The 12,644-nt window shown below is 33.8% G+C and overlaps 1 protein-coding gene across 2 annotated transcripts; it reads left to right on the top strand.

Moving 5' to 3' along the window:
- The first annotated feature begins 1,056 nt into the window (after positions 1-1,056).
- On the top strand, positions 1,057-7,283 carry LOC126665724 (prolyl 4-hydroxylase 1). Of its 2 annotated transcripts, XM_050358603.2 has the most exons (12): positions 1,057-1,309; positions 1,402-1,449; positions 1,763-1,831; positions 2,249-2,301; positions 3,106-3,171; positions 4,146-4,220; positions 4,854-4,928; positions 5,590-5,660; positions 5,746-5,797; positions 5,937-6,026; positions 6,874-6,966; positions 7,036-7,283. In XM_050358603.2, exons 1-12 carry the CDS (start codon positions 1,252-1,254, stop codon positions 7,141-7,143), a joined length of 858 nt encoding a protein of 285 aa, XP_050214560.1. In that variant the 5' UTR covers positions 1,057-1,251; the 3' UTR covers positions 7,144-7,283. The 2 variants fall into 2 exon arrangements, with proteins under 2 accessions (XP_050214560.1, XP_050214561.1); XM_050358604.2 differs by lacking the exon at positions 1,763-1,831 and having other exon boundaries at positions 1,058-1,309.
- Positions 7,284-12,644: the final 5,361 nt, after the last annotated feature.

The raw sequence follows: 12,644 nt of genomic DNA on the forward strand, positions 1-12,644 counted from the left end.
GTAAATACTTTAAATGCTAAAGTTTTTTTGAACCTTTTTCCTGATGCCACGTTAGCAAGCTAATGGCAGTTTATCAAAATATGAACAGGAGAGCTTTTTTGTTCGATAAAAAACTGAAGGGTTTAATTGTGCCTGAGAAATAATAAAGGACTGAACTATAATTTTTGGAAAATTTCAGGGTTTTTTTTTACCTTTTGCCATTTTCAAACAATTAACACTAGCTCAATTAACGAACAAAGGATCAGTTCACCCCCTCAACTTGGCACGAAATATCAAAAAACTCATTTCTACCGTTTTTGAATCAAACAGACTCGCAGCTTGCGTTTTTTGGTCAAATCAGTCCTTTTTTTCCTCTCCCATTTTCAATCCGTGTTTGAAACACACTCTCTTAGTTTAAAGTCTGAAATAGTCCTTATTATTTTAAAAATAACAAAATAACACCTAAAAGTTAATTTTACACCAAAAAATTAATTTTTTTACTATAGGGAGGAGTGCTCCTCCACAGCTCCTCCGGCGAGGAGCAAATATGCTCCTCACCTGAGGAGCAGATCTGCTCCTTAGGCGAGGAGCAACAGCTCCTCAGGCGAGGAACATCTGTTCCTCTGGTGCTCCTTGTCGGAGGAGCATTGCTCCTCGTTGAGGAGCACCAGAGGAGCAAACCTATCTAGGTTTATCCCGGGAAAGAGTAGACCCATATGGGTCTACTCCGCCGTTGAATAAATGGGTCTGTTCTGGCAACGGAAAAAAATTAAAAATATTTTAGGTGGGTATGATGGTTTCCGGTGATTTCCGGTGAAAATTGAGCGGTTTCCAGTGGATATTGAGAGGTTTTCGGTGTGAGCTGGAGGGTAAATTGATTTGGTTTTATATAGTTTAAGGGGGGGTTGATAATCCACTCTTTTTGGGTGTTTTGATATAAAAACGTAAGTTACAAGTTAGTTTGACTTAAAAACGGTAGAAATGACTGTTTTGATATTTCGTGCTAAGTTGAGGGGTGAATTGATCCTTTGTTCCTCAATTAACCCTCGACTTTTTTTAATAGGACCGGCTGTTTGACTTAAAGAAAGAGAAGAAGAAGATTAGCAGATTTAGATTGAAATTAGAGTTATGGAAAAATTAAGATCCCCTCATTATGTTTACCAAACTAAGAAATAGAGGTTAAAAGTTGAACCCAATTTAGAGGTAGATTTTAGCATAAACCTAACATAAAAACTTTGATTTGAGAGGAAGGAGAAAGCATAGAGTTTGTTAATGGCCATGAAAATCGTATTCGCCCTTTTGACTTTTGTAACTGTTGGAATGATCATAGGTACGCCAAATTCATCAAAAATTTATGAACTAATATTTGTTATAATTTCTTGCTTCTGAGAAAGAATGGTTCATGTTTATTGTTGATTGCAGGTGCTCTCTTTCAATTAGCATTCATCTCCAAGTTGGAAAACTCCTATGGTACTTCTTTTCCTCATTTCGTACTCTTTTTTAGTTCAACAGTAGCTTAACATTGTGTGTAATCATATGTCTTACTTGGGGTTATTCATGAGCAATTTGCAATACCCAGGAAGTTCACGCTCACGCATTCGTTAGTTTGTTATTGAGTTGTGTTGTAAGTTCTGATTCATGAGCTTTTCTATAGCATGACCTGCTCACACAAACTAACATATCTCAGCCCATCTCTAGTTTGCACAATTCATTTACGTCGCAATCGCTAAAACATAAGCACTATCATTGTGGTGTGTCTTCTTTTCAACCACATCCTTTATAGGCACCAAGTTTCCATCATTTACAAGAGTCCGTAAAAATCAAAATGATGCCTGTCTTCAGTTTCCCAGAGGTTGGTATGGTTCCCTATTGAACATTGCACCACGATGGTAGTTGTAAGGAATTTCTAATGTTAACCAAATAGAGTGAGTAAGGTTCTTTGGAGACTGGAGCATGATTCATTGTTGAGACTCTTTAATGTGCCTATGTAGACTCAGTGATAGTCTAGGCTTTGAATTTTAATTGCCTATTTTTTGTGCAATCCATGTTTTCCCCAGTGATAGTCTAATTTTAAATACCCTCTGCACGAGTTCTTTGAAATGTCTTTATTATTAATCGCGGCAACTGTCCTGCTTTTATTCAGCATGTCGAGGTATTTCCACAGTTGTAAACCATGAGCATATCTCTAGAATGTGGCACTGTATCTTGATATACCAACGTTTGTAATCTGGATTAATTGTTTATTTTAACTGTTTTATTGACATCTCAGGTATACCTCAATGGGAAAATGACAAAGAAGCAGAGATTTTACGCATTGGACTTGTAAGTTTGCAATTTCATGTCCTTGAAACACCAATAGTGAAAATGCAACACGCTGTAGATAATGCACGGATTTCTCTCAAAGAGACAATTAGTGATCACAGACTACGGAAAAATAGATGAAAATAAAAATGAATGTGATGAGCATCTGGAAACACGTTAGATACTGTTTCCTTGTTCACATCATACGATTTTTAATATCATAATTCTGCAAAATCATCATGGTTTATATGCTTACATGTCTTCATTATACAGGGAATTTCTATTACACATTCCTGTTTGTACAATGTACAGTACATCTGTAAAAGAGGCTTTTGGCATCTAGATATATTTAAGCCCATTTTTGATTTTTCCTGTGATTGTAAAAGATACCGCATGGGTACTCAGTAAGATGGGTTGCGCTTGTGTAATGCACTAATAAAATGAATTTGAGCATTTGTTATTTCATGATGTCTTGCATGTACACTATTTTCTTTGATGCTTCAGAAATGGTAGAAGGTGACTTTTATTTCTTTGAGAAGGAATTTGCAATGAAGATATTTCCTTCATTTTTAGTGTTTTGTTGCGCAGGTTATGTCACAAATTGCTAGGTTAGCAATGCTATTAATGCATGTCTTCTTTTCCAATCAATCTCAAAGGCATGCATAGGATAGGAGTTTGCTTTTCAATAATTCTCTTAAAGTCTCGCTCATTTTTAGTTTGATGTGTATGCTGTACCATCAACTTATTATGAATGTTATGATTTCAAAATGTTACCTTTATGAATTTAAATCATGAGGCTGAATTTTTTTACATCCATCTATGCAGGTCAAACCTGAAATTATTAGTTGGTCGCCGCGAATAATTGTATTACACAACTTTTTGAGCATGGAGGTATACCAGATTGGTTGATCCTGATTTAATTGGAATCTTCTTGATTTCTATGATGCGACCCATTGTGGAGAAGTCGGTTGAGAGTTTTAAATTCTCTTAGTTAATAATAAGCAAATTTATTTTTATCATGATTCAACAGTCACTCTTGAACGGGGCAGAGGCAGGGGGGAGGTGAGGGTGGGCGGCCCCCCCTCTACCTCTCACAGACCTCCTAGAGGGTAGTCTAGTGATTGGGTTGTCCCCTATAGAAAGCAGCCACTGTCACCTCCAATTAATGGAGCCTCCACTTTTTTCAGTTGCACTGTTTCTGCAGTTGTTATATTTTTAATTATTTCAGGGGCTGAACGTGTGTAGCTCGGTCCCTTTATACAAAAAAATTGGATAAACAACAATGTTGCATGACCGAAAAAAAACTGGAAATATAGAAAGGCCTAGTGACAAAGCATGAGAAGCTAAAACAGCAGATTCCCCCTTTTTTTCTTTATTTATCAATTGTCCTGATCCCATTACGAACCCTAAAAAAATTCCGATTTTTGCCTCTCAATCATAATCGTGGCTCTGCCGCTGCTCTTGGATGATATGTTCAAGCTTCATCTGATAGTTAAAAATGCAGAGCACAAACAAAGAGCTGAAAACAAAGTCTCTATATTCAAAAGTGCAAGAAGCCGGTAATACTTGTGAGATTGCAATACTGACTAGATAACGGGTTTTTAAAAGTACAGTTAAGGACTAAGAATGCCATGTAAGAGTAATTAGTTTAAAAGAAATGTAGAAAGCCATTGAGCAGTTTTAAATTAACTAATTTTCAGTGTACAAAATGTTATACTTGTTGGCACTTTATTCACAAGCTAAAGTTGCAATATGAAATTTTTTTCCTCCTTGCCCCTAGAAATGTAATATCAAGTAATTAGAACTTGAAGAACGAGAAGATTAAAAATTGTCTGGAAGTATCATAATGTTACGGATATTGGCAGGAATGTGATTATCTCAGAGCCATAGCCATCCCTCGCCTTGCAGTTTCCTCAGTGGTGGATGCAAAGACGGGGAAGGTATGTCTCATTCTTCCATCGGATGACTCGTTTTCTTGTTCATTGCTTGTGTTTCATCACACATCTGTATTTACTGTCTTTTAGCGTTCTCAAGGTTTATTCTTTCATTTTTTCTTTTACTATTTTTAAATTTAAACCCAAGCATCTGGAGTTCCTATACTGTGCACATGCTAAATGTTTTAGCCTGTAACTTCAAGTTAATTATCTTAAGCTGATTACTTGTTTGTTGTCAGAGACTGCTACTATAATTGTTGCTATTCACTAGCCTTTTCATAATTGATAGCATAATACTATCTTAGCATCTGTTTCAATGGTAATTGGTATGTAAACTATTTAAAGTGTAACAGAGGATGTTTGTAAATGATGGTCGTAGGCTATATTGGCATGTATTTGAGTGCATTGTTTGTAATTTTCTCAAAGAGAGATTACCTACATGAGGTAATTGCTGGTAATCTTTTGTTTATCGATACATGGTGTTTGCACTGTTAAAATATTCAACATTTTTTTTTATTCTAACTATTATCTTCATTTAGTTTTTTCGATTTAATTTAATTAGTGTTTTACTGGTTATTTCTTTCAATTTTAGAATTCAATATATAATCCAAGTTAAATCTGCTGCATCTCTATTTCCAGGGAGTAAAGAGTAATGTGAGGACTAGCTCTGGCATGTTTCTGAGATCCGAAGAGAGAAAGTATCCTATGGTACAGGTTAGTCTGTTATGTACTATATCTTTTATCTTTATGACTAAAATATGGATATTCATTCTTACCTGAGCTAGCCTTGAAGATTTACAATACTTTTTTTTATTTGATATAATCATATGATGCATCTGAAACATGGCATTAGAGTTAGAATTTCTCTTTTTCATAAATTTTTTAGATGGTGTTGAAAAAACATCTACTGATTTTAGTAAATTTTTTTTCTCATATCGTCCAAATCAAAGACGTCAATTATCTAAATTTAAGTCTGACCATCTGCTCCGGCTTTGTTTTTTTTGCCATGTCATGTGAACATATCATCTCAATGATTGAAGCTAGAAGTATGTGAAGTTTAGCCTCAATCTCAACTGTGTAAAAATGAGAAGCCATACTCTGCCCATCAAAACAAATTTTTAAACGCAGATTTGTCCTACTACCAAAATAGTTAGCATTTATTTATGTCTAAAATAAACTGCAATTTACATTAACATATACTTCAAATTAAGTCTGTCTGCACAAGTACATGCTTTTGATGTGTTCCTTGTTATCATTGTTTAAAGTTCATCCTAAATGTATTCAAGCTAGTTTCTAGTCAGCGGCAACTAAAAGATGTAGTACTAAATTGCTTCCTCCTGTTTGTTTTCAAATTTGTTTTCCCTTTCATAATTAGGCAATTGAGAAAAGGATATCAGTGTATTCCCAAGTCCCAATAGAAAACGGTGAGCTCATCCAAGTTTTAAGGTGGGCATCTAACTTAGTTACGAATAAATTGTTGGCACATGAGGAAATTATATTTCAATGCAGGCTAACATCTGCTGCAGCGCAGGTATGAAAAGACTCAGTTTTACAAGCCCCATCATGACTACTTTTCTGACACTGTAAGTCACTTTAACTTCCCTTTAACTACTGGTATCCTTCTTTTATATTTACAATTAAAATTGATTCATTTGTTGTTTTAATTTCAACAATCTCCTGACGTTGCTGTCCCTCTCTCCATTCTCTTTTTTCCTGTTATAGTTTAACTTGAAGCGTGGGGGTCAACGTATTGCAACAATACTGATGTATTTAAGTGACAATGTTGAAGGAGGAGAAACATATTTTCCTATGGTAACTATTCTTGGGATTTGATGCCTTGTTCTCATTTCATCATTTTATTGCCGATTCTTTTATAATTAATATATATGATGGATTGAAATTGATTATTAGAAGTATTAAATAATTAAATTTATGAAGTTGAGCCCTTGGTACAAGATTGAGAGTCATGCTGGAGTTTAGGAACTTTGGTTTAATTTTAGCAGCATCACTGCGCGCATGGATAAAAAAAACTCCAGTTATAAAGTGTGATCATGCAAAGCTGTGTTTGGAACTACGATTTAATATGGAGGGGTTTAGATTTGTAACTAAAAATTATGAAATGAAATAAATGTTTGGCTTTTCAACATTTACAAGAAAGTAGGACTAACTTAGCATCCTTGCAAATGTCATTTTATGTTCATCATGAATTGAGGCATTGTTTTTGATAGGCTTAATTACTTAAAAAACCTCCACCTTGTAATATTTTTTCGTTTATACCATGACCTAGGAAAAAGTTTATTTGTACCCTTTTTTTGATTTTTTTGTTTTCAACTCTACCCTAAAGCACTAAATTGAACTTTTTTTATCTAGAAAAAGCTTAAAATAATCCTTCATTTTTTTAACTTATTTATATTTTTTCAAATAGAAAAAAGATGATATAACCCTTCTATTTAATTATTTTTAATATTTTCATCCTATAATTAATTAAATTGTCAAAAAATAAAATTTTGGGGTACAATTGAAAACGAAAAATCAAAAAAAGGGTACAAATGAACTTTTTCCTAGGTCAGGGTATAAACGAAAAATTATTTCAAGGTGGGGGTTTTTTATGTAATTAGGCCTTTTTGATATGCCTGTCTGATCTGTTGAGGGAATGCAGGCTGGTTCGGGTGAATGCAGTTGCGGTGGGAAGGTTGTAAAAGGGATGTCCGTAAAGCCAAACAAAGGAGATGCTGTGCTTTTCTGGAGCATGGTTTGTTCTCTTCTGTAAAACATACAAAAATTGTGCAGAAGACTAGATTGATTGTCTTTGAATTTGCAGGGGCTAGATGGACAGTTGGATCCCAAAAGCTTACATGGAGGTTGTGACGTTCTGGCGGGGGAGAAGTGGTCGGCTACAAAATGGATGAGGCAAAGAGCTACCTCTTGACTTGTATACAATTTCTTAGCTTAGAAAAATGTCAAAAGGGTGCTCCATTTTACACACATTATCTTATAATACATATACTTATAAAATATTAGAGATTCATAAATGAGGAAATCATACTATATATCTCATTTTTCAAGTCATGAGGCTTCTCTCTTTGTTTTTCTCTCTCTCTCAATTTTCCATTTTTTGTTTGAATTCATAAAATTTCATTAAATCGAATATGAAGCAGTTATATTTGTAAATAATTTAGAAAAATTCGAAAACTTAGTTTGATGAATTGAGATGGAATAAAAAAATATTTTGCTTGATTGGCAGATGTATTTATGAGAAAAAAAAATTATCTATTTATTATGCTAATAAAATGCATGCTTTGATCAAAACTCTTCATCACCCGTAAACTAATCTTTTAAATCATAAACTATAATCGTGATATCGGATACAACAAACACCTGAAAAATTCTTTATAAAAAAGGGATAACAAACTTTTCATATAGAAACGACAGAACAAAATTTTCAAAAGAAAAAATAAAATACAATATTAAAAAGAATAAAGGATCATTTGACCCCTTTATATTAGCAACGAGGATCAAAAAGGTCAAAATTAGAAAAATAGAACAAAAAACCCCACAACTATGGCGAATTGGATCAACCCCTCTCATAAAAATTGAGAGTGAGTTTCATAATAAATCATAATAATTTACTCTAGTTAATTATAATTAAGCCTTAATTAATCCTAATTAAACTAAATTAAATAAGAGACCTTTTTAGACTTTTTCCCTAATTATCCATAAATCTAAGTAAACCCACCATAATTAACCCTAATCGCCGATCACCGCCACCACCAACCACTAACCGCTGTCGTCTGGCTATGAATCTAAACAAAGCTTTCTTTGTCTGGGAGTGAAGGAGTAGAATATGAATTTTATTTCGGGATAAATATTAATTTTCGATATAAAATGAGGTTTATTAAATTAATTAGTTTTAGTAAATTTGTTAAATAAATTTAGATTAAATTAAATTAATTAGAATTTTAAATTAGTTTAAATTAGTTAATTAGGAAATATTAATATTTTGTAATTGTTTATCAATTTTATAGTAAATATAATTAGTTAATTTGGTTTAAAGATCGGGTTTTATTTTGATTGGGTTATTATGTGCTTTGTCATGTGGTTTGGTTGGATTAAGAGTATTACCGCGGCAGCAATTCGCTGAGTTGGTAATGACGTGGTAGACCTGTTGGCAAAAAGTCAGTTCGATTCAGAAACGGCTATAAAAGACATCGGATATACTAAAACGGGTTAATTTTGTCGATTTTTAAAGAAATGACTATAACTGATCTAAGCCGTAAACGTTTAGTATTTTATTGAGATTAAGCCTTAACTAATATATGCTATAAAAATGTGGCAGAAAAGCTATTTATGTCCCTAAAAGTGCTAAAAACGCTTTCATGGCTGTGAGTGGAGCGGCGTTCGGGGGGCCACTCGCCCAGACTTATGGCAGGACTCTTATTATAGAAAGGATTTGAGAAAATGTGGAGTCGTCACCTAGTTCAACTAGAAACGCCTTTTATACCGACTGGATAACCTCACTCGTTTATGGGTGAGATTATCGTACTCTGGACCAAAAGACTGGGTTCGTGGATATTCTACCTAAACTCTTGTAATTGACTTATCAGTCACGTTTGTTTTTACTGGTTGTATTCTTTTTATCTCATCCCAACATTCATGCAGTTCACAGTATAAATTGCAGAAATTTAACACAGATGAAAGCAGTAAAGGAACCCAATTCAAGACACTCATATGACTCGATTCTAGCAAATAGCAAATAATCCTATGCATTCATCTAACCTTAGAGATTTCTAACAAATAGCAAAGGACTTGCTGGTCTGAATCGATTACATGCACAAAACCTGAAAACCGGGTTTCTAGATTTAATTGATTTTATTTAGTTATCTTGAATAATCTATACAACCTTTAACTACTTTTTCATGGCATTCCTAAGATTTCTAGGTGATTTGCTGGTTTTGATTTGATTTAGCTAATTAACGTGGTTAGTCATTTAACTTGTTAATATTGGATTAGATCATGCTTTTGGAAAGAGTTTAAATAATATAAACATACACAAGGGCATTTGGATATGCATACAAGGTTAGAAATGCTTTTAAACCTTGTAGACCGGAGTATCTGGCACTCGATGCGTTTTGGCCGTCGGTGTGGTCAGAACTAGTTCTCAGGTAGAACACGGAAGTTGTCCGTCTCGTTGATATGAATTTGGTGGTTTGAACCAGAGTTGATTCTGAGTTTGAATGGGCTCGGCATCGGGTCTGGAAGTTGTTGGTCGCACTGGATCTGGGCTTTTGGGCCCGGTTGACTGGGAAGATTAAAATTTGGATTTCGAGGCCAAAAATATAGAGGGACAAGCCCATTACAACACAAAATATTATCCTAAAACTAAAACAATACATCTGGATTCAAACTGAGCCTAATTCCAAACTCAAACGAGTCCGGAAACATGAAGATAGGATTGGATCGGGTTTGGAGGAATTTGGAATTGGTTCTGGAAAAAGGGAGCAGCAGAGTCACAGCGCCACTCACAGTGCCGGCGGAGACACTATGTAATGCCAGTGGCGACAATGTATTCTGGAGGCGCCGGCAGTTCGTCTGGCGGCGGCGTCGGCTGGGGCAGCAGTTTTGTCGTTTTGTCGTTTTAGCTCGGGCTTTTCATGCAAAAACACATAAAACGAACATGGAATGCAAATAACACGTACTGCAGTTTATTTTAAAGTGTTTAAAATCAATTTAAAACACTTAAACAACTGATTTTATGGCAATTTGAGCAAGAGCACACTTAAGGCAAACAAGCATAAAACCACCCTAACATGCATTCGAAGCATTTTAATCGATTGAAATCTGGATACGGCATATAAAATGCATTAAAACATACAATTATCGGCTTGCAAAAACCCCAACTTTTAATTGATGCATTTAACGATATGAAAACATACAGAATTCCGTCTTCTCTTCTTTCCATTTCAGCAACAGAATCGGGATTTGTTGTTTTCAGCGCGTGTAGATAATAAGGCAGTAATTGGTATGAATCAGTCGGGTGTCCTCTAGTAAGCTCTAATCCCCCTTCTTTTGGTCTCCATGCTGTTTGATAGCTTAGTTCGACTCCATATTCTTTCTTCATGTCTCTAATAATATCGGCAGGCGTGTAAATAGTCTTGCAGTTTGGATACTTATCCTTTATGAAGTTTCCAACTAAATCATACGTGGCCTGCCTTTTATCGGCCATCCTTTCCCCAACTTTGCAACTGTGTACATTGTTGAATTTTCGCACAATGAAGACACTTTTTTTTTATTTCTTGACGCTCTCAATTTTCATTCATAGTCAGGCTCATTGCATATTGCTATGTACTCAATTTTGCACGACTTGTAAGATCTGAACTAAAAATGATTGCTGATCGCGTAAATACTTAATATGGTATTTAATGTTCTTGTCTTTGTATTTTTGACCCTCCTCAATTTCTGTCGCCTTTATTTCATTAATGACTGCACTTTCTACGTACGGACTCTGCACTTTTTGATCCTCATCTAACAGATTTCCATATCCATTGCATACTGAAACATATTTGAAACTGAATTGGAATTGTCAACATTTGTTGAATTGTCTTGCTGTTCACAAACTGTTATATTTCTGTTGGCATTTTGCTGTATTGATCTCGATGATGATACATACAATGACAGATCTCTTATTTTTGTTCAATTTTAATGCAAAGTGGAAATTATGTTGGATTTGATGAATTTTCTTTCATCTGAAAGTAGAAAGTTAAAGCATCATCATCTTGTATTATTATTGTTGGATAGTCTGCTTTAACCTGGATAAGAGTAAAAAAAATAAGAGTTTATCCAAATATCAACATTATATCAACAACATATCAACAAGAAGTCAACATAAGGAAGAAAATAAATGTAATTTTTGTAAAACTAGTTTTTTTAGCCACGTGCTACACACGTTAACGATATCTATATGACCCGTTGTTTAATATTATAATTGTATATTTTTTTAATAATATATTGTTATTTAAATTTTATTAGACTTGTGTTTTTTTATTTGTTTTTGTTTAATTATTTTATAAAATTTTAATTTCTTTATAATTTGAAGAGGAAAACGTTGAATTGGTGGAAATAGCCGATGAAGTTGATCAAAATCAGTTTGTAATTAGGAACTGAGGTAGAATATTGGCGAACTGTTGACATATTTATTAGTTTAAATCTGAGCTGAGAGGAAAAGAATGGTGAATAAAGAGAGAGAGAGATGAGCTGAGAGAAAGAGAGAGAAATATTAGTTGAGAGGAAAAGAGAATTGAATGATGAAAAAAGAAAAAATAAACAAAATTATAATTTCTATACTATTAGGATTGAATTTATATATATATACAATTCGTATAAAAGTAATATTTGTCTCCGCACATGATAGTTTAGAAAACTGAAATTTGGACCCGTATAAAAGTAAACATTTAGGCAATGTTAGTTAATTGTGTAAAAAGCCTAAGAATAATAGGGGATACACCAAATACAAGACCAAAAGGCCAAAAGCAAAAGCCTCACAAGATCAATGCCTTTTGTTCTTGAAAAATTTAAGAAAAATACTCCAATTCTTAAAATATTTGTAAATCCTACCTCACGTCTAAAAAGATAGCAAAAATACTCTGCGTTTTTTAAGAGTTTTATATTTTTACTTTTAAAAGTAACTTTTTTGTTTTTATACTTCAGTCTATTAAATTATTACTCCAAATATGTAAAACTTTATATTTTTACTCCTTGTTTTCTTCGTCTTCTTCAATATATGTTTTTAGATTTTCACAATCTTGTCTCAAATCTCCATTTTTTTCATTCAATATCACGGCGATGGTGAGCCTAAAGGATTATTAGGCTAAGGAGTACCCTGGATTTGTCAAGCCGCGCGACGTCGGAATCTTTTTCACCGTTGGATCTTAATCTCGGTCTCTCTTCGTATGTTGTTGTTAGGTTTCTCTTTCAAACGGTGGTTCAGGCGTTGGTTGGCAGTGTTTTTACAACACCGGTAGTGAATCGTGTGAATCATCATCAACATAAATGATGTTTGTGAGTATTATTGATTGCATAAAAACTGAGTTTGACACATTATATTAATTTGAATTATTTATTTTTTGAGTCTAATAATAATAAAATTTGCGTGTTTATTCATTTGTTGTTTGATTCATTGTTTCGATTCTTTACCGATTTGACAGAATGAGGAAGAGTAGCTTCTTCAAGGATTAATTTACTTTTGGTAAGTAAAATTTCCTTTGCAATTTTTATTCTGATGATTTTTCACATCTGTTCTATTATTAACTCTTTCTTTGTAAATTAATAAATGAATGATAGGAATTTTTAATTGCAGAGCAAAGATTTGAAGAATCGGTTGATATTGTTGCCAAATATCCAGCTCTTGTCTATATAAGTCTATCTTTGCTACCA

This window comes from Mercurialis annua, linkage group LG1-X (genome assembly GCF_937616625.2).
Source record: "Mercurialis annua linkage group LG1-X, ddMerAnnu1.2, whole genome shotgun sequence".
Lineage (NCBI taxonomy): Eukaryota > Viridiplantae > Streptophyta > Magnoliopsida > Malpighiales > Euphorbiaceae > Mercurialis > Mercurialis annua.

Coding starts and splice junctions, on each gene's coding strand:
- LOC126665724 (XM_050358603.2), top strand. CDS start 1,252: ATGGCCATGAAAATCGTATTCGCCCTTTTGACTTTTGTAACTGTTGGA. Junction 1,450..1,762: donor CAAGTTGGAAAACTCCTATG/GTACTTCTTTTC, acceptor CATCCTTTATAG/GCACCAAGTTTCCATCATTT. Junction 3,172..4,145: donor ACAACTTTTTGAGCATGGAG/GTATACCAGATT, acceptor GGATATTGGCAG/GAATGTGATTATCTCAGAGC.